The following is a 21,203-nucleotide window of genomic DNA, read 5'->3' on the forward strand; positions in this document are numbered from 1 at the left end:
CCCAGATCCACCACATACACATGACAGATCCATCAACTGGTATGCAAATAGTTCAGAATGCCTACAACAACCTTTTCTGAATTATGCCTCACAGCTCCACATGATATAAAGTACTAATATATGAATTACTCTATTTTACAGAGGGCAAACCTCTCCATTTTGGATCTGACTGAATTCCCTAAGCTGCAGAATTGCAGTTGCGAAGAAGAATCCAGGAGTCTGCAAGGAAACCAGAACACATCCCCCCTACTGAATGGAAAGTTAAACCTTAAGTTTTACTTTTCACAGCTATATTTATACATATTTCTGCACATTCTTGGGAAAAAATACATTTTACTTTATAAAAATAAAGTATTTTATTAACTGACACACTACTGAATATATAAAGCAAAAACTATTTCTCAGCTTTTGAATAATTTAAGTGGACTACTGACAAACAATACTGTATCCAACCATTTTACTCTTGCTTTTAAGGCTTCTATTTATTAATACTTATTTGAATTCTGGCAGAAAGATTTCCTAAATATACGTCAAATCTGGTAACCTGGTACTTTGAGAGATTCATCTGGAGGTCTACTGCATTGCCATTAAGAAACAGGATTAGTCACAGGGAAATAATCAACAGTAGTTTGAAAGCAGGTTTTTACCAAAGGAAGCAAAGGGGTTCTGATCTGCATGATTAGTACTTTCTTAATTGGCAGGTAACTACAATTGCATCTTCCTCCTGAGAATAGCTTGATGGAAAAAGCACAGAACCTTTTCACTGCGAGACTTCGCCAAAGAAATAAAAAAAATAATCAAGCTCCTGTGAAGGTGACCAAATCTGCTGAATTAGTCACACTTTGACAATTGTCATTGATTTTTACTCACAGTGACACAGGAAAAACAAACAAAAAACCCCTGGGTCCTAAATGGCTGAGAACTAGCAAGGGAACACACTGTTTATGCACTGTCGGGCACTGAATATTCTGTAGAGCGCACTTCACCCTGCAGATTATCCCTACCCTTCTTATCTTTGCCCTTGTGCATATAGTGAGTTCTGAATATCCTCAGCTAAGATTTATTTTGCTTCTAAAATATGAGCTGTTTGGTCTTCATAGAAATGCAAAATGAGCACAGGCATAAGCCAAACAAGTGTGTGCCAGACAGCTTTGCTAATGCACCTTGACTGACTCTGAGCGCACTGTTTCTCAGCTATCCTCTTGAGCCACAGACAGTCTTTTTTCATCCAAGCCTTTTCTTAATTTGTTTTGCCAAGTGCCAAGTGTATGCTCAGCTGGGTATCGGATACAAAACCAGGCATCCGCTGCCACACAGAGCCTGCAACTAAACAGGGACTGCACAATACCTTAAGTGGCCCGGAGGACAGTTCTATTGGAGAAAGCAGATTAATGAAATTTATCAGCAAAATGTTTTAAAAGAAAGCTTTCAATAGAGAAGATAGAAGCCTGGCTCGTGGAGATAGGGAGAGAGATCCCACATGAAGAGCAGCGTGAGAAATGTAACAAAGCCACAAATGCAGGATGCGCACTAAGCAGTAAATTGAATTGTCAGCAGTTCAAGAGAGGTGAACAGCAAGAACTGAGAGCAAAGATACCAGCAGAGGCCTAAAGGTTAGGAAGAAGAGATTTTACGTTGAAGAGATTCAAAGAAACATCACGGCCACAAAAGCCAACTTCTATGCTGATTTCATGCCATCAAGAAATTGGAACCATCGGGTTGACGTTCTGCATCAGTCCATTTAACCTCACGCTTTGCTTTCAACTCCAGCCAATAGCTGATGCTGCAGAGAATTAAATTCTTCCCTGCATCACAGAGCTAGACGAAGGTGCTGTGTTTTATGCAGCGAAAATATATTAGTTCTTTGTGCACTGGAGCAAGAGACTTAATTACCCTTAAATTTATGGAGTTACAAGTATTATATCCCACATCAATTACCATCCTTTTTGGAAAGGATAAATTACCTGCTTTTCAACAAGTGTTGCTACCACATTAGTACAAATGAACATCAGTATTTCACGATTAAATGTATTTTCCAGACTTAAGTGGAAATAGTATTTCTTTATCGCTGGCACTTCTACCCCTTTCATCACCCGTAAGTGGTTTTTAACAGCTCTACAGAAAGATCTCTGCTTTCCTTGAAAAATGGACAATGAACACACTTCAGAAAATCTAATTTCAATTAAAGTTTTGAAAAGCTATCTGAAAAGGCCAGGATAATGTTGATGTACCATCAAGCACAGCAGTATCGTTGCCGCCTGTCAGCTCAATAGTTTTGAAAGTCGGCAGGGTCTTCAGTGGATTGTTGGATGTAGCTGAAAGAAAAGTTCAAAGTTTAAGAACAAAAATGGCTTACATTCAACTAAGCAACATGGTTCATTGTTAAACGAGAGCTTCATGCACGCCCTATGTTTATAGGTACATTTTTAGAAAATGGCATGCCAAGAAAAGTCTGAGGCTTATCATAAGAGAATGACTCTATACCTTCTGCACCGATGATCGAACTCGCACTGTTTGTGTTTGCTTCCAAGACTGCATGGTCATAGGCTGCCAAAAAGAAATAAAAAAAGAAATTAAATGAATCGTTTTCATTCAGGATATTCTGTCATTCCAAATTTTTTCAAGCAAGTGATCTAACCATTGGATGCTGTATGCACACTTCTGAGTTGTGCCATCTGGCCTTTAGCAAACCTGAGGGAGTTCAGAATGCCAATCATGAAAACCCAAATTTAGCAGAGGTAAAAGGCAACAAGACTTAATCAACTGATAGTCAAGAATTAATCTCTTTCTAAATGTACAATTCAATTTTTTTGGTAAATATCTGCCAAAGATATCTCATGCAGGAATCTATTTAGAGCAGATATATGACAATGAATGCCTTCCAAATGTAAGGCTTCACAAGTAACGAGACTCATCTATTACTTCTCTTTATGACACAACACACAAGGGCACTCAGTGCAAATTTCAAAGAGCCTGACAACGAGTGCTGCTGTCTCCCAATAATTACTCCCCAGAAAACTCCAGAAACATTTTAACTATTTAATTTACCCATAATACTTACAGCCTTGTAGTAAATCCTGTATACTATCCAAGGCAGCAGCACCTTTCATTTCCAGACAGCGGGCAAAACTGCTTAAAGCTTTGCTACGGACCACGGATGCTTTGTCCGAACACCGGCCAAACACCATGACCTGTACTAAAAACTTGTGCTTTAGAAACTTCTGCTGATCCTGTGACAAGGAGACACCTGAGTTTCTCTCTGGCACATCCAACAGAGCTAAAGCTACATCAAGAGCAAACACTCTGTAGGAAATCTGAAAGAGAAAATGCACAAGGTGCTGTGTTAATGTAAGCAGACACAGGTTTTACCTACTTAGTTTATCAAACTCTTGGTTATCAGCAACAACTATGCTATTCAGTACTGCTATTGAACTTTTCCTCCTCACAACACTGCTGTAGCTGAACTCTGGAAGAGTAAGGAGATGTACTTACTTTACTGTTGTGTGAGTATTTATATAGCCAAGCAATGAAGTCAGCAAACTCTATACAAGGCAGTTTATTCAGCAAATTCACCAAGGCCTGTGCAGCATATATGCGATAATCAGCCTTATCTGGGACCTGAAAAACAGGAACAATCGCACATTACAATATTTCAGCGCTCTGCTCTAGAAGCCAGAAGGGCATTTTACAGCATAAGAGAATTATTTGTTTATTTAATGAGGCAATATGGCCACATTCAGGAAGCAGTGGGATAACAATCACAGCTTCCTCGGTCACTGCTTCAGCACTCACACACACAAAGCAAATTCCCTGAAGCAGAGGTGGAGCTCAGATTAAATCAAGAGGCAGAGTTTCTACATGGCAGTCTTCAAATGGTTAGTGAAGAAAGAGCTCTCATAATCCTCATTTTCCTCTACTAAAACAGTGTTAAAAGCAACTGCAGATTTGGGAAGGCCAGAAGTAGGGTACAGTTTATTGTAAATGAGGGGAGGAAGTGTCAGGATTCTCCTAGGATGTGACGAGATTTTGAAGACATCTGGGAAATCCAACAAAAATTAACACACAACGTGATCGGGCTGTAAAGAAACGTGCAGACAATGAAAATATTTTAATTCCTTATAAAACACGATGAAAAAAAGGATTTGTTAGAGATATTGCAATATATAATATTGGGTTGAAGAACACAAGTTCTTCAGCCCAAGATACCCCAGAGAGTAGCATACCTTGGTGCAGATATGTTGCAGTAATATTCGAAGAACAGGAAAGGCAACTTCTTTCAGCTCCTCTACTACAGAACTGTGCAGGAGGAAAAACAAGCATGTTTTAATAAGGCTGTTTATATAACAAAGCAAAAATCACGTATAGAATGTTCCTTTTGAAATGCATTCTGAAAGGTGCATGTTCTGGAATCACTTGGGCTGGTGTAAACGATACTGTCAGGGAACAGACCTACTTACTTTATACATTAGCCTGACTTTGCAGGCAGAAAACATTTCTTCCAGTACTTTCCTACAAGGAGAAGGGCAATATGAAAAGCTTCTTTATTCTTAATCTACTTATTAAATGTTGTCTGTGGATCTCTGCACAAACTAGACTTTTGAAAAACACAGATCCCCACAAATAATCAAAGGCAAAACACCTTTAAGCAGGAGAAAGCAAAGAAATAAAGAGAAATGACCTCCTTACTAATATTTTATCTTCTTCATAATAATAAACTACAAAATAATAACTTACGAAACCCGAAAAACTGAAGTCACAAAGCAACAGACAGAAAGTACCTCCCTTCCACTCATTGTCACTTCTCTGTCAAACAGCTCCTAATTTTCCCTCCAACAGCAAGTTCAGTAAATTCCCATTACACAAGTTTTAATTAAGCCCCAATTGCACAAACTTCAAAGTCAGTCCCACTTTGTCTCATCCCTTTATCAACCAAAGACTAAAGCAAAAGCAGACAGAAGAGCAGACATACCCAGGAAGGGTAGTGCCAGAGCTCTGTACTTCACCTGATGAATTTTATAGCCTGATTCCTGGCACTGATCACAGCTGATGTGATTGCAAGAACCGGGCGTCTGGAACCTACACCACCTTCCACCATCAGAATGACGCTGAGGATTCGTTGGAAGACACAACGAAGAACCTGGAAGGGAAAGATTACCTTCACGTTCATCTTCAGTAGCAGCTGGAGCAGACAGTAGCATTCTTAACTAGTTTTACGAAATAATTCTCAACCAAACAAGCTTCAGCCCAAGTCATAGAACCTGACAAAACGTGACCTCTGGCAGAATTCAGAGAGAACCCATTAATACACAGAACTTCCCTTGCTGTAATGTTCTAGTACAAGTCCAGTAAGGCCCAAGAGCATCCTGACAACATCTACAGATCCCCTCCAAAGCAGTTCAATTTGCCAGAAACATTTGGAATGTGGTAAAATTCCTTGTTTTTTTTTTTTTTCTTCTTTTAAACAGAAAACATCTTAAAATGAATGCATGTTTTTACTGCCACTTGCACTAGAACTTTTGGAGTTTCCTCCCTGCCGCACTTTTGGGACCACAGCATGCCTCATCATCTTGAGGCTCACTGAGCAGTCCAACAGGAGAGACAGGGAAGATGAGGTCGGTCTAAAAAAGGGAACATAGATCTTGGTTTATGCAAATTCACCAAGCACGGTCACACCCAGAGTTCAAAAGCTCCATCTACAGGAGCAGCACACACACAGGTAAGCAGATGACACATCACGCTGGAGAATTTACCAAAATAAAAATGTAAAGCTGTAGCCAGATTTCTGGTACAACTGGATGTTCCATGATGACACAGTGTTCTCTGAACTAGCATCAGCCCTGCTTACTGTGATCTGGGCATAATGCTTCCCCTGATCCCATCATGCTTCTCTGCTGCACAATCAAACAGCCACAGCACACTACAGAAACAGTGCTGCAGCTCCACCTAGCAGGGGACAAGAAAATCCAGGCAAAGGCAGTAACCTGGAGTTCTCTTTTTAAAGATTCAAAGATCTAACGTCACTGCGGCTATCCTCCGTTTTCAGTTAATTCATCCAAAATGTCACTAAAGCCCAGAACATAACACACATGAAATGCGTCGTCCTACAAGTCAAAGGAAATATGCACTGGGGCAGAAAAAAGCATCTTGACTCTGACATGGCAAACACACGTGCACACGTGTGTATATATAAGTAAAAATACACAACAAAACAATGTGCAGAGAACGAAGGAAACAACTACTGCTTTTCAATAGAGCAGTGAGAATTCTAAAGACTTTGTTCAACTTTTACCTTATTTTCGGTACCATGCAGAGGGGAGCACAGTAGCCACAGCCCATAATAGGCCAGCTCAGGGATATACTTGGCTTCGTTAACGTTCCTAAGCAAAAGAAGGCAAAGAGATGTCTTAATCTCTCATCAGAGGAACATTTACTACAACTGTTACAATTAACTGTGCTCATTGACTGGAAAACGTTCAATAATCACTAAATGTTGTTTACTTTTAGCTAGGTGGAACACGTTCTAATTATCTCTTCTGAAAGAAATCAATGCTTTCATTTTGGTATAATCAGGATAATAACAACACAAGCGCTGAGGGCTTTACTTCTCCAAGGCACCGTATAAACATTCAGAATTAATTGCTCACATTGTTGCTGAAAACTTGAACTCGTGTTCCACCGGCTCAAAGTTTGTCATTTCAACAAAGATCTGCAAAGAAAGAAAGCTCAGCTTAGCTGATTCACACAAGGACGTGATGTGCAGGTCTGCTTGGGTGCCAGAACAGAGAACGTGAGCTCTGTAACTCTGAAACCACAGTCCCTCGCATGACGCAGAATGTAAGCAAACCCCAAAATCCCCAGGCTCAATATTGTGTCTTTTCCCGGGGAGCAGTGAGGGTTAACACCACAGAATGGAACAGGAATGGCCCAGCTGGCACCAGCCAGCAAGCACTAAGCATAAGACACAGACACAGAGCATGTACCCTGCCCTGAGATTTATAGAGAACAGTCTGTTCAGGGGACCAGTCTGTGAAAGGCAGGCCTGCCAACACTCCTGTGTCCTTACAGGGTTCTGCATCGTGTTTGTGGTGGAGGACATAAGGTTCCCTGAGTAGAATCTTATTACCTGCAGGCAGTTCTGCAAACACTGAGGTTTTTCTTTTAGGGAGAACTTTTCTAGAAGCCTTAGGATGTTTTTGAAAAGAAGAAAGATGGATTTGCGAACTTGAAGAAGATCATCAGTTGAAAAGTAAACCTCGTCAGGGTCCTCTTCCTCCTCCTCTTCAAGCATCTCGTCCACCTGTATTGGTAGAGAAAATAAACAAAATTGTCTTGTCCCACAGCAGTGGCTGATCTCTTTTGCACATTTTGGTGCTTCAAAGAGTTCCCAGGCTAGGTCCAACAGTATTTCACATCCAAAATTTTAAGTCTTTTCATTCAGATTAGTTAAACACATTTAATAATGGGGGAAAAAAAAAAAAAAAAAAAAAGGAAAAAACAGACAGAAGGATGAAAGCTGCATACACTGCAAGAAAGCTCCAGCAGAAATTATTCTCACTTGAAACCTTCATAATGAGGAAGTGCATCAGAACTGAAGACAATTATCTGAATTCTAATATGACAACTGAAAATCCATCTTCTTCCCTTGCTTGTCATGACCCCCTGGCACCAATGTTTCCTCAGGATTCTGATGTGTGATCCTCGGTTCCATTTAAAAATCACATAAGCATCAGAGTTGGCAGCTGAGTACAGCTAACCACAGCATTCAGCCCTTAACTTCCCATCAGCAAGGAAACTCAAATGCTGTTTGCAAGCTTGTCACATACAAACTTGCAGATGTCCTGAAGAAGATGATATAAATTAGCTTCTCCCTTTGCTACGGAGCTTTCTAACAATGTCACAGACAAATAAGCTTTACTTTTCTATTCGTCAGCAGCCAAGAAACTGAATTGAATCATCAAACCTCTGAAATTCCTAACAATAGCTAGAGAATCAAAAGTACAGACCAACTGCTGAAGAAAATGTTAAACAAAAGAAAAAAAAAAAAAAAAGGCTGAAAAAGAGAACTATCACACTGACCTAGAACTTAAATAGGTTGCCAACAATTTGCTCATTAATAGAGACTTTTATCTGAAGAGATTACACAAACATCTTACATTGGAGCTCCTATTCCTGCTTGGCTTTCCTTTCTTTCTATTTGTTCTTGCATTGGTCTGAGAGCTTTCAGCATGCGTCTTCTTTCTTTTCCTCATCAGGTTTGGTTCCTGAGGCCAGCTTTTTCTCAGGATTTGAAGACATTTATCAAACATCAGCACGTGGAACATCCGGCTAGCTATACTACCTGCCCAGAGAAGAAAATATGAGCCACCTTCTGGACAAAATACATAGACAGCAGAAAGTCACCTGGCCATCTCTCCATTTGCTTTTACAGAAGGAGATGGCAAGGACAGAAGCACTGTCCTAGGAACCTAAGAAAGATCAGTAGGAGAAAAAGAATCATTTGAACAAAACCTGCTGGTATCAGGTCCTACAATCAGCAACGACATTCTCCAGTAGTATCGCTACCCGACTGCCCCCTGCCAACAAGGAATCATGTTTTATCCAACCATAAGGAGGTGCATCCCTTCACTCACCTGGGATTTCCAGCAGTAAGAAGTACAACCCAGCTGCATGAAGAGCATAAACCCTCTGCTGCGTGTTAGCTTTTTTATCCAGGCCCACTTGGACAAAGTGGTACAACACAGCCACAAGAGCGTTCTGCGAGAGGTTGTTTTCAGCAAACAAGGCCCAGATATTCTAAGGCAAAATACAAGAACAGCGGTAAGAAACCCAGCAGGAACCTAGCTCTCTACAAGGACACCCACTCAAAAAAGACCTCAGACAAAACGGTTATCACAAAGGCCCTTCTCATGCTGTACTCTAAAAATTCTTGTGAGCTATACTGTGGCAAGACATTTCCTTCGCAGTTACCATGAACATTTTAACAGTTGCCACTACAACCAACCACACATACACACGTAATTTTTGGTTAAACATCGTAATTGGTTTCCTCTGAGATATTCTGATGTGTATGCCAGACAAGGGTTTTCTGGTGCAGTCTCTCTGAATATTTTTTATAAAATTCAAGCCAGGATAGCCTTGAATAACCGCAAAACACAGGACCTGTGTCTTTGCTGGGCACTACACAGCCCGGTGTGATCAGCCTTACCCGTCTGTTCTCATTATCCACAACAGTGAATGGAGAGAGAGCCTGGTAAAGGCAGGTGAAAGCGTTCAGCCCATCTTCTGTGATCTCCCTTTCTATCTTGGGGTCCAGAGGTTCAGCCTCTGTGAAATCGAGGTCCCAGACCGTGTTCACCCAGACTACAAGACATGAAAAAAAAGAAAAGAGACGTGAAGTTTGTTAAACAAACACACTGCATTATAAATAACACTTGAAAATAAATGTTGAATACAACAATTACAGCAGGGAGTCCTCAGAGAGGATCACAGATGGTTTAGGACATCAGCCCCTCCTCACTTGCATTGCTGATAAGAGAGAAGCAGGTGCTTGTGTGCTGACCACCTCAACGTCCAGACCTAAGGCAAGGTGGGTTTAGACGCTTTGGGATGTGTTCTTTATATTATTTTCAGCCCGTATAGTTGCAGTTCTTTATATTATTTTGTGGATTTCTCTGCAAAGGGGGTTGCACACACAGGCGAACATACACTAAAGCACCCCCAGACACCCACACAGGGGCACACACACACGAACACACACCAAAACACCCGTGGGGCAGCCCCATCCCCCGCCTTACACACAGCTCCCGCACAAACCACTTATTTTATTTTTTTTTCCCCGAATTTCCCTCAAAACGGGTTTGCGGGTAGGCGCTGACAGCCATTAGAAGACAACCGGGGCTGACCCGGCCCTGACACAGCCACGCCGAGGCTGCCCCCGGCGCCCAGCGCCCCGCTCCCCGCCCTCACCGTCGGGCAGCTCCCGCAGCCGCCACACCGCCAGGGCTCGCACCGCCTCCGCCTCAGCCGCCGCCGCCATTTTGTTGCCGCCGCCCGGCGCCTTCGAAGCGACCAATGGCGAGCGGCTCCGGGGCCGGCGGCCAATGGGCGGGCGGCATCCCGGAAGGGAAAGCGGGGAGGGGCGGGGCGGAGGCTGCGCGGCGGGGAGGGGCGGGGCCGGCGGGCGGAGCGCCGCGGGGACGGGGCCCGGGGAGCGGGGGCGCATGCGCGCTGCGGGACCGGCCCCGGACGGCGGCGGCGGCGGCGGCGGAGGGTGGGGAGGGGGAAAGGGGGGAGGGCCCCGGACACGGTCCCGGTGCTGGTCCCGGTCCCGGTTCGGATCCGGATCTGGGTCCAGATCGTCATCCCGGTTCTGGTCCCGGTCCGGTCCTGATCCCGGTCCGGTCCTGATCTGGGTCCCGGTCCTGATCTGGGTCCCGGTTACGACCCGGTCCTGATCCGGATTCCGGTCCTGATCCCGATCCCGGTCCTGATCCGGATCTGGATCCCGGTCCTGAATCGGCCCTGGTCCTGATCCGGTTCTGATCCGGATTCCGGTCCTGATCCCGGTCCCGGTCACGACCCGGTCCTGATCCTGATCCTGATCCGGATTCTGTTCCTGATCCGGATTCCGGACCTGATCCCAGTCCGGTCCTGATCCGGTCCCGATCCCGATCCCGGTCCCGATCCGGATCCGGATCCCGGCCCTGCTCCCAGTCTCGGTCCTAATCCGGGCCCCCACCCTCAGCCCCATCCCGATCCCGATCCCCACCCCCCTCCCCATCCCATCCCCTCCCCATCCCCATTGGGACCCCAGCCCCACTCCCCTCCCGGTCCCTCTCCCCATCCCCTGCCGCATTGCGGCCGCCCCCGTCCCCTCGGTGCCCCCCTCCCACCCCAATCGCTGTCCCCCTCCCGGTGCCCCCCGGAGCGAGGATTCGGATTCGTGCCCGGCCGCTGCCCCGGGGCCGGCCGCCCCCTTGGGAGCAGCACCATGAGCTTCTTCGGGTTCGGGCAGAGCGCCGAGCTGGAGCTGGTGCTGAGCGACGGCGAGAGCCGGCGGCGAGTGGAGCACAAGACGGAGGAAGGCAAGAAGGAGAAATATTTCCTCTTCTACGACGGAGAGACCGTGGCCGGCAGGGTCATCCTCACCCTCAAGCACCCCAACAAGCGGCTGGAGCACCAGGGCATCAAGGTGGAGTTCATCGGGCAGATCGGTGAGCAGGGTTTGGTTTTTTGTTTTTTTTTTTTTTTCCAGGTCATGCTCGTCTTGTCCTATTTTCTTGGCCCTGCTCAGGCACTGACTTGTCTCTGAAACGCACATCCTCGGAGGCAGCAGAAAACTTGGGCTCCATCCTGCGGGTTCACGCCGTAGCCTGGAGATCCTAGCAACGACAGCAGTGAGGCGGCGTTCAGCGGGGTGCCTGCATTCGCAGCTCCTTATCAGAGCACTCCAGGATGGCTGCTTGCCTTTATTCTGGGGCTGTTGATCTTGGTAGGCCCGAGGAGGGCAAATTGGGTGGGTTTTGCACGTAGATTTCACATCAGCACCCACAGCGTTGCCCACAACGCGCCTTACTCATGTCAGTGAGCTCTCTTGAAGCCTACGGGCTCTGCCCCGCTGGTTCCATCTTCTGCTCTGATTTTCCTTGCACGGCTGACCGCCCGTCCTGGCACATTCAGGTGAAACGTGTGGCTATCTGTGCGTGTAACCGATGCAGATGGAGGTGTTCCCTGCTTTCTTAGGGGAAAGGTAGCTGCCACACCCACCCTTGGAGCAGAGAGATGTCAGCATTTCAGGGATGTGTCCGAGACCTGCAGGCCAAAATAAGTTTAAGGTGTTGCTCTTGATGTGGCCGTTCTCTGCTTGTGTATTCAGTGAGCTGTGTGTGTGCGATACTTCTGTCTGGGGCCCTCTGGACCTGGGGTTAGGGCTGAAAATCACTGCACGAGCTGTACGCACGCAACCTTTGTGTTGTAAATGGTGCAGTATAGGAAAGGGAACTAGAGATCTTTCCCACCTAGCTCTGATACTTCTGTTTCATTTTTTTTTCCGGGCCCTATTTGTGTGTAATGATCCCCTTTTGGAGAGGAGGGGGAGGGTAGCCCCAGAGAGCCTGTAAATAGTGGAGCACAAGCGAGCCTGTTGATCAGGAGCTGGTTGTGGCTTCCTGTTTGGTTGAGATCCTCAGTGGAAAGTAAGCACAAACCTCCTGCTCCACTGTGTTTTCTCTGTGCTGCCTTGCCTGCTGCTGGTTACCCATTTCAGAAGACTTCTGAGCCCTATGGATTTGGAACAACTGCTTTAATTCTTCCACATTGTCCTACAGTGCGTGAGAAGCTGCTGTGTCCTTTGTTTTTACCCATCATGCTGCTTTGCCACAGCACGGAAGTTTGTGCTGCTGATGGCACTTCCTCAACGCTTTCCATTCTCAAACCAGCTTGCTTTATGTTCCGACTTCCCACGGCCACAAGGTCTGTATGTACAGAAGACAATTTAACAGGCCAAGAGGCCGAGACATAAACAGGCGATGTGTCACAGTGAAAACAGCTCTTTGCTTCTGGGTGCCAGAGTCCAGAGTGTGAATACACAGCCCTGGGAGCGTAGAAACCACTTAGGATTTCCCTTCACCTGCAGTTTCCGTGTCCTGAGCATGCCACCCAAGTGTTGGCAGGGTGCTTTGTAAATGTGGAAGCCTTACAGCTCCGAGAAGCTGACAGTACAGCTTCTACCTGTTTGAATAGTTAATGGCTTCAGAAACGTGGGAAACATCAATCTTTTTCCTCCGAGCTGAGAAGTGCCAATCTCTGCCCTTCCGAGGCAGCAGAGGAGTCAGCGCACTGACATTTGCCTCCCCTTGCTTTAAATTTGATGGTTGCCTTCCGCATTGTGTGGGAAGCTGATATATTCCTCTTATTACGTGCCATGTGTTCTCCCTGTCACACCAACAAGCGCTCTCCTCCCAGTGGACGCACGGGGTGCAGGGCGCATTGGCTTCCTCATGTCACCTGCCTGCCCAGCCTGAAGGGCTTGGGGACATTTGCTCTGTAAGTGAGAGGTGGTCTCATGCCAGTATTTCCATTAAAAAGCTAAGATGTGCAAGAACCAGGCATTACTTAAAAGCAAAAATCTCACCGTGCACCTCAAGGAGCAGAGAAATGAGTCTTGGAGCCGCTCCTGAACTCTTGTAGTACCTCCCAAAAGCCTCCCTGCGTGGTTCAGTGCTGACAGGGAACTTGCTCCTACAATTGTCTGATGACTTAGGTTTTTGCTTTCTCATCTAAACGTATCAGATTGGCTAAGGCTTTACCTTTCTGAAGGACTGTGTGGGTGTCTTGTAGTCACATAGCTCACGCACAGGGCTGGGAAGGGCAGGTTTCATTGATGGGTATGTGTAGCGCAAAGCTCTGAATGCAAATTGCAGAGTTTTAAGTTTCTGCTGCTTTGGCATGCGAGGGAAAAACTCTGCGGAAGCGCAGAGGGAATCGCTTGCTTTAAACGTGGAGCCTGGAGTCGGTTCCTGCAGACGTGGGAAGGTTGTGGGGAGAACTGAAGCAATGTGACCACATTAGTCACTTGAGCTGGTTTGAACAGTGCTTCCCCAGGTGAACGCTCCTCCCTCACCGATGTTTGCGTGGCCGTTCGTTATCTAGGTGGATACACACGCTTGGGTGTCAGGCACAGCACTGCTCAGTGCAGAGGCAGTGAGGATCTCCACTGCTACTTGTTTTCCTCGGTATATGAATCAAGGCCGCTCAAATTCTTTGTTGTCAAAGAATTAGCAGGACAGCTGGAAGCCTCTTAGCCCTGCGTTTTTGCTCTGTCACTGTTTGCTGTTCTAAAGATGCAGTGGTGTTTGTTTTTTTTTCTTTTTTTTTCTTATTAGAGTGCCAGTGCCTTTGGTCTTGAATATACAGCCGCGTAGAAAATGGCTAGAGGGGGTTGCATGGCTCCTCAAACAGCCTGGACATAATTAATATTGATTATAGATGACCCACGTCACCCTAATGCAAGCTGATGTCCTGATTTATTGTAGTAGGTGAGGCCATGCAGACCTCTTCCCTCCTGTTGAAGGGATCTCTCATCATTTATGGAGCTGGGGAAGGGTTAGGAATAGATCAAGAAAATACAGCAGGAACCTGGGCTGTCACAAAATAACCCCTTTCTTGTGCCAGGCTTTGACATCAGCTTATGAAGAACTGCAGTCAGTTCAGGCATCCATTAATACGTGTGACTGCTGACTGGTGGAGTGAGCAAAGAACTAATTAGCCTTAACCAGCAGCTTGCTTTTCCTGGTTCTTCACTGGCCTTGGACCTGCCACATGCCATAGGCTTGCTGTCCCAGCCACTGTGATGGCACACGCTCAAGTTCTGGCCCACATCTGGCTTAGAAGAAGAGCAGTGAGCAAGTGCAGTATGTCCAAGTCCAGAACCCCTGGCAGGTTCTCTGAATGGTGGTAAAAGAATTCCTGATTTGGACAGGAGAGTTGCTTGTAGCTGAGAAATCTCCTGCATTTCCTCACTGTGTTTTTGTGAGTGGGATTGAGCAGCACTGCTTAACATGGGCTTGCCTCTTCCTAGAACTCTACTATGACCGAGGAAACCACCACGAGTTTGTGTCTCTGGTGAAGGACCTGGCCCGTCCCGGCGAATTCACTCAGTCACAGACATTCGACTTCGAATTCACACATGTGGAAAAACCTTACGAGTCCTACACGGGGCAGAACGTGAAGTTACGGTGAGTCTCCTCTTTGCTGACCCCAGTTCCTGGTTCTGTGCAGTGTGCAGCTACCGATGCTTATTGTGAGGATACCGGCGTGCAGCTTCTGTTCCCAAATGTACCTGCAAGTATATAATGCAACTCAAATGAAATTTGGTGGGCTGAATTGTAAAAGGCTGTGTTTGAGCCTGTACTTTTATAAGCTTGCAGCAGGCTCCAAGGAACTTGCTTTGCCCCATTTCAGCAAGAAATCATCCCCTTCTGAATCTACCAAATGCTTTTCAATTTACTTGGTAATTCAAAAAAACACAAAAGAAATTGTTTGCTTTAGTCCCCAACAGGGACATTTTCCCCGTCTTGCAATCAGTCTTGTTGACTTTAATTGTGCTCTATATGCAAACAGATGCCTAGCTTGTATCTTGTTCATATGTTGCGAGCTGTATTTCACATCTTGGCGCTCCAGTTGACTTGACATCCCCAAAATGATGCTTAGGTAACGCAGGCTTACAAATATATGAAAGTTCAGACAAGTCTCAGAAGAATCTGTTTTTCCATTTGAAGATTCCCATTGCTCCCTGTGCAACGCTAACAGAGGGAGACTTCCCTTGCAGGTATTTCCTCCGAGCGACCGTCAGCCGCAGGCTGAACGATGTGGTGAAGGAGATGGACATCGTCGTGCACACTCTGAGCACCTACCCGGAGCTCAACTCCTCAATTAAGATGGAGGTGGGCATTGAGGACTGCCTGCACATCGAGTTCGAGTACAACAAGTCCAAGTAAGTGGCTGAAGAGCAGCCAGTGGCTGTGGGGAATCATCTCCAGAGGACAGCTTCCTTCGGTGGCCTGAAGCACGTCTCTTGCTTGTGGTCCTCAAATGATTTTCTTCTTGCCTTCCAGCGGGGCTGGCAGACAGATCACTGAAGCGCAGTAACTGGTCCTGGTGGAGGATCTGTGGGTTCCTCTCCTTGCCCGTAGATGTGCTGTCTGCCCCAAGGAGTGGGGCATAATGGCTGTGGTGTAGTGCATAGCATGAGGCCATTGCAGTAACTTCTCCTTTTCTGTATCTTTAGTGAGATCAGTATTTTCAAGTGCCTTCAAAGTATAACACTGCTTTTTACCAGACAGTACAGCTGCAGTAGGACCATAATTCAGGCACAGAAGCAGGAACTGACACTTTTAAACTACTTTTAATGCATCCTTCCCAGCTGGTGCTGGCAAATCTCCCTGCAGTCTAACATTTGGGTTAGTTTTAATTGACCTAAAAGATCGGTTTGGGGGGCTTTGGTATCGCAATCTGAAATTCTGTTTTTAGTTATCTGATCGTGCTGAATGTTCTTGCCGATTTCCGAAAGCTGGGAGGATGAAAGCTGAGGTACTGCTTACAGCAGCCTAGTGCAGGTGGTAGATACATCGTCAGAGATTTACAGCTGGGGCTAAGCATAAGAGCAAAGTGCGTGACAAGTGAGCTCCTGCTCTTCAGTCTGTATCCTGTTCTGCTGCGCAATGTTTGACTGCTTCCTTCCTTCACGTGCCAGGTATCATTTAAAAGATGTGATTGTCGGTAAGATCTACTTCCTGCTAGTGCGGATCAAGATCAAACACATGGAGATAGATATCATCAAGAGAGAAACAACAGGGACTGGACCCAACGTGTATCATGAGAATGACACAATAGCTAAATATGAGATCATGGACGGGGCACCTGTGAGAGGTGAGATGGCAGATGAACCCGTGGAAATTCCTCTCCTGAAATGCAGCAGGGTGGGAATTTGAATCCTACAGTCTTTTCGGTTGAATCTGCATGGTAGCTGGTAACATGCATCCTATTGCACTGGTGAACTCATGGCAGCTTATGTAGGTGATTAAATATGACCCCCTTCTCTGGTGGCATGGTAAGTTGCAGGGATTTTACTTCCTCCTTTTGATGAAGGAGTGGCAGAACCACGAATGATGTAAATTCACTGTTGGCTGGGGCCATCAGTTGGCATTTCTTTAACTCGGAGCAGAAAGAGAGTGTTCTAGCTCTGTGCCAACCTCCTGTGCCACTTATTTTCTAGTTCTACTGCCTAGCAGAGCTACCTGCCAGTGAAAATGTCACTTTATTTGTTTGGTTTTTTTTCCTGCAATGCAGGTCACAAATGAGTCTCATGCTCTTAAAGTGGAGATGGGATAGCTATCAGCAAGGGCAGGATCTGGCTATGGACCGTACATGCTGATGGCTTTTTGAAGGGACTCGAGGTCTTTTAGTTCATCTTAGTCCACTTGTGGAAACTGTCCCAAAGTTTGATGTGCCCTAGTGAAATTGTTTTGCTGGTGCTCTCGTGGTTTGTATCTCCAGGTTCACATTCTGCCTGTGCTGATGGTTTTGTGCTCTTTGCAGGGGAGTCCATTCCCATCAGGCTCTTTCTGGCTGGCTACGAGCTGACTCCAACGATGAGGGACATCAATAAGAAGTTCTCCGTGCGTTATTACCTCAACCTGGTGCTGATCGATGAGGAAGAGAGGCGCTACTTTAAACAGCAGGTGAGAAACAGAGCTGCCAGGTCTTGGGCCTGCAGGCTGCCACTTGGGGTACTGTGATATAAGGGCCTGCTGGATTCCCATGGGGGAAAATCACATTCTTTAATGAATATCCTTTAATTGAGTATTTTTAGTGGAATATCCTTACTAGACCTCGTAGAATGTGCAAAGAGGGTCTAGAAGAGATGGTCTGAGCAGATCAGATGTGAGTGGTGCTGGGGATGAGTGGAGAAGGTGCCCCTCAGTGGAACTTTTCCACTTTGTTGCTCTGTGTTGGAGCTTCTGTGGTTCACCTTATTGATCACGACGTGGTTGCAAACAGCAAGAGAACAGCTGCCGCAGGCATCAAGTGGGTTTGCCTGTGTGCTCAGATCCCGGGGAGGAGTGCTCTACACAAATTGTCAGGAAGGCTGCGTTGCAAGGCCTCTCCTTACCCCGGCAAGTAGCCTGGTGGGCAGCTGAGGGTGAAACAAGCCAGCGTGGGCAAGTTCTCGCTGGGGGCTCAGCAGCTGTGCTGTGCTTGGTGGCTTGGTTCAGCATTTGGGGCCGGGTGGGGCCAGGAGCAGATCTCACAAGCCCTGACGAGCCCTGCTGGCTGTGTTGCTACAGGAGGTGGTGCTGTGGCGGAAAGGAGACATAGTGAGGAAGAGCATGTCCCACCAAGCGGCCATCGCCTCCCAGCGCTTTGAGGGGACGTCCTCCCACACGGAGGCCAAGACCCCCAGCCAGCCTGCAGAGAACAACGGCCGGCAGTGAGAGGCCACGCAGAGGAAGGCTGCTGTGGAGCCGGTGGGGACAGCGGCGTGGAGGAAGAAGAAACACTTCAGAGACTTCATGAAAAAAAAAAAAAAATCCGTTTTTGACTTAATTCCTTTCTTCAGAGGACTAGTAGGGTGCGAAGGGGATGGGAGGGCAAGGCAAGCTGGAGCACTGGTGGTGTGGAGTTGAAGGTACCTCGGTGCTTCCCAGTCATCTACATTCCTCTGGGGTCGGCTGCTTTGAGAAATGTGTCTGGAGGCTGCGGAGCTGCCTGATCTCCTCTTGGCCCCGAGAGCCTTTCAGTGCGGCAGCGGGGAGGGAGAGAGCAAGTGAAGGCCAAATCTGCTGCTTCTTCTCAGCGGTATGGAGGGCGCTTTGGGGCTGTGTGGGATGGATGTTTTTCTCGCCTTTCTGAAAGCTTCACGAGGGAAAATGACACGGTGTTTAGCTGCGAGGTAGAGGAGGGAGTCAGAGGCTGAGCTGCTTGAAGCTGCTTCACGTTATCGCCTTGCTGCCTCCCCTTCCTCTTCGTGCTGCTGGTGGATTCTTTGTCACAAGCAATTACAGAACGGAGCCGAGTCAGCCCTGGGCTGCTACACAGTCGCCTTGCTGGTGGAGCACGGGCAGCATGAGAGCTTTTGTGTCCTTGCTGCGGGAGCTCCTGACTGCCAGGCTGTGTCAAAGGGGAGCTGTGGTGGTCGGTAGGAGGGAGCGAGGTGTGCAAAGGCAGTAGGATGTGGCACAGGCTGGGTGACGGTCAGGAGGGAGCAAGGAGTGCTGCTGGGTGGCCAAAAGTGGGGGCAGGAAGGCTCCTGGCTGAGAGCAGCGCCTTCCAGGAGTTGTCCCTGCTTGATTATCCACAAGATTCAGTCTCTGGTTGCTGCAGTCTTCCAGGTCCCAGTTGCTGCTGCAGAGCAGGGGCAGCCCAGCCTCGAGAGGTCTGGAGAGCAGCGTAGGAATGTGAGAAGTGAATGGGGGCTCTGCGGGAGTGGGTTTGCGTTGCACACACTGCCCTGCTCGTGTCTTGTGTCCTTGTGATGGAGCAGGCTTTGTAGGAGGACAGAGAACAGTATAGAAATGTGTTTGTTTGGTTTTTTATTTGCTCCCTCATGCCTGCAGGATGAGGACTAGTAATGTCAGAAAGTGGTTGCAGTCGCTTAAGAAGCTCGTGGCTGGTGCATGCTGATAGATGAAGCCAGGCAGCAAGTGGAAGGACATTTTCCTTCTGGAAAGGAGTTTTCCACTTCCAGAGAAATGTTCTAGAGGCCTGAGCTGAAGTCACCAGTGAGGTCTGAGGGTATGCCAGGAACTGAGAACCTGAATGCAGTTGTTTTTGTTTTTGTTTTTAATTCTAAAATAAGCTGCTTTTAGTCTTCAGCTAAGTCGAATCATGAGAACATTCCCAGAAGGGACTCACTCCTCCCTTAAAAATTAGGTGTGGCTTTGTAGATGTGATTGACTGAATTCAGAGAATATCCATCCTGGTTAGAAGCCCTTCAACGAAGCAGGTGGTCAGACCTCCTACCAGATGGAGATACAGGGCTGCACTAAATGCTGGGATATGAGCTCCATCAAGTGGGAATTGGCAGAATTTCCCTGCGAGTTTGTGGCTCACCATGGTTTTGTCCGGCTTCCTTTTGACTCTGGAATGAACCTCCTCTGCCTCTGTCCTACAGCTGCGGGTAGAACAGTTTTCTTGCAGCTGGGAAACGCAAGCATCTTCTGCTTTGTTCAGTGGAGTGGTGCTGGTGGAGGGAATGGGGTCTGGGTGGGAAGGGGAGCTTTTTATGTAATAAGACAGCTACTGTATTTCAGTGATAAATGTGTGTTTCTGCTTGCCAAAGTAAGTTATCTTTTACTCACCACGTGTAAGGTTGTGGTTTTTAGTAGAGCTGGGCAGTCTTGCTCTGTTGTAGAGGACACTAATGATCTCATCTCTGCTGAGTGCTCGTGTCACACCATGTTTCTGCTCTGTAATCATGAAGACTTGGCTTGCACTTTACCTGAGAAGTCTGTGCTGTGGGCTGGAGCCGTGTCTTCCTAAGACTGAAGCAAAAGCTTACTTTAGACAACTGCGTTATTTTACCGGGGCAAGGGGTGGTAACCCGCTGCAGGTCTCACTTGGAAAAGGAATCAGGCTATTACCTTGACACTCACTTATTCTACTCCCCCTCTGTGAAGGGGGAAATCACCTGTGCTGTGGCAATACACAATCTTCTAGAGACAAATGAAGCTCCCATTGGGAGCCCCTGGGGATAGCAGAGCACCTTTCCATGGCTAAGCTGAGCACAGCAGCACCCTAACCACCCTCTGCTTTCCCTCAACTCACATCCCACCTAGGATTTTCTTTCCTTGCATATTCCTTTTGATTGTGGGCCATGTGGTATGAAAGAAACCCCATGGACGATGTCTCTGCATTCCAGGAGTGGTTTGTTTACTGGCCAAACAGCATCAGTACAGGATATAAGATAATTGTCTGACAAGAAACGCGCTGTAAGATTTCTGTTAAATATCTGCTCATTGCTTTGGGACAGATTACTTGGAAAAGGTGCATGAGCCTACATGGTTGATCATGGGTTTCTTTTTGTTGTTTTTTTTTTTTTTTTTTTTCCTACTTTGTGCCCCTCTCCCACATCCCTACCTGCAGAATCAGAATTTAGAAAAAATCCCCACTTTTACTTAAACTAAATGGACCGTTGAACCTGTTACCCACTAGGCCCTCTGTTTGGGGTGGAACAGGCGTGCTGAGCATCTTGAGCGAGAAGTTGAAGCATGAGGTCACTCCAGGACAAGGTACTATTAGAAAAGCATTTCATTAGCATGGGAAGGGGCAGACACTACCTGAGCTGCTGTCCCCCCCCCGAGCTGGATGGTTCTGCTCATTACTTGGGTCATTCCCTCTCTCCTACGCAGAGTCAGGCAGGGGGGAGTGTGCAAGTACTAAACCAAGCAGTGCAACTTGTAATTAAGCCTCTGCTGTGTTTACATGTTTCTTAATTCGTCGTCTTTTCAATGGCTGTAATTTTAAAACTTGGGTTTTTTGTCTCTCCAATTAAAAAGAGCCAGCCTTGGCTGTCAAATGCTGTGCATGAGTGCGTCTGGTATGTTTTATATTGCCTGGCTTGGGCCTGGGGTTTTATTTTTTTAAGATATTAAGAATTTTTTCTTTATGCTCTTTCTTTAAAACGTATCACTGGTAGAAGCTGT

At 46.7% G+C, this 21,203-nt stretch overlaps 2 protein-coding genes across 2 annotated transcripts in view; one reads left to right on the forward strand and one right to left on the reverse strand.

The window, feature by feature from the left end:
- The window catches only part of NCAPD3 (non-SMC condensin II complex subunit D3), a 28,140-nt gene extending 18,119 nt beyond the window's left edge, over positions 1 to 10,021 (reverse strand). The window contains exons 1-13 of the mRNA XM_032202010.1: positions 9,967 to 10,021; positions 9,206 to 9,360; positions 8,631 to 8,793; positions 8,154 to 8,338; positions 7,124 to 7,297; positions 6,645 to 6,706; positions 6,290 to 6,377; positions 5,004 to 5,137; positions 4,224 to 4,296; positions 3,493 to 3,618; positions 3,062 to 3,314; positions 2,485 to 2,547; positions 2,232 to 2,315 (exon numbers count right to left, since the gene is read on the reverse strand). Of these exons, the coding sequence (XP_032057901.1) occupies positions 2,232 to 2,315; positions 2,485 to 2,547; positions 3,062 to 3,314; positions 3,493 to 3,618; positions 4,224 to 4,296; positions 5,004 to 5,137; positions 6,290 to 6,377; positions 6,645 to 6,706; positions 7,124 to 7,297; positions 8,154 to 8,321 (1,225 nt within the window). The 5' untranslated portion in view covers positions 8,322 to 8,338; positions 8,631 to 8,793; positions 9,206 to 9,360; positions 9,967 to 10,021. The remainder of the gene's footprint in view (positions 1 to 2,231; positions 2,316 to 2,484; positions 2,548 to 3,061; positions 3,315 to 3,492; positions 3,619 to 4,223; positions 4,297 to 5,003; positions 5,138 to 6,289; positions 6,378 to 6,644; positions 6,707 to 7,123; positions 7,298 to 8,153; positions 8,339 to 8,630; positions 8,794 to 9,205; positions 9,361 to 9,966) is intronic.
- An 867-nt stretch (positions 10,022 to 10,888) lies between these two features.
- On the forward strand, positions 10,889 to 21,085 carry VPS26B (VPS26, retromer complex component B). Its single transcript, XM_032201884.1, has 6 exons — positions 10,889 to 11,213; positions 14,579 to 14,735; positions 15,329 to 15,493; positions 16,253 to 16,428; positions 17,098 to 17,240; positions 17,847 to 21,085. The coding sequence occupies exons 1-6, from the start codon at positions 10,991 to 10,993 to the stop codon at positions 17,991 to 17,993; spliced, it is 1,011 nt and encodes a 336-aa protein (XP_032057775.1). The 5' UTR covers positions 10,889 to 10,990; the 3' UTR covers positions 17,994 to 21,085.
- The last annotated feature ends 118 nt before the right edge of the window (positions 21,086 to 21,203 follow it).

This window comes from Aythya fuligula, chromosome 22, assembly GCF_009819795.1.
Source record: "Aythya fuligula isolate bAytFul2 chromosome 22, bAytFul2.pri, whole genome shotgun sequence".
NCBI lineage: Eukaryota > Metazoa > Chordata > Aves > Anseriformes > Anatidae > Aythya > Aythya fuligula.

What these genes read in the sequence shown, in the direction of transcription:
- VPS26B (XM_032201884.1), top strand. Translation starts at nt 10,991, where the DNA reads ATGAGCTTCTTCGGGTTCGGGCAGAGCGCCGAGCTGGAGCTGGTGCTG. An exon ending in GGAGTTCATCGGGCAGATCG is followed by an intron (nt 11,214 to 14,578) that starts GTGAGCAGGGTT and finishes GCCTCTTCCTAG; the next exon opens with AACTCTACTATGACCGAGGA. An exon ending in TTCGAGTACAACAAGTCCAA is followed by an intron (nt 15,494 to 16,252) that starts GTAAGTGGCTGA and finishes TTCACGTGCCAG; the next exon opens with GTATCATTTAAAAGATGTGA.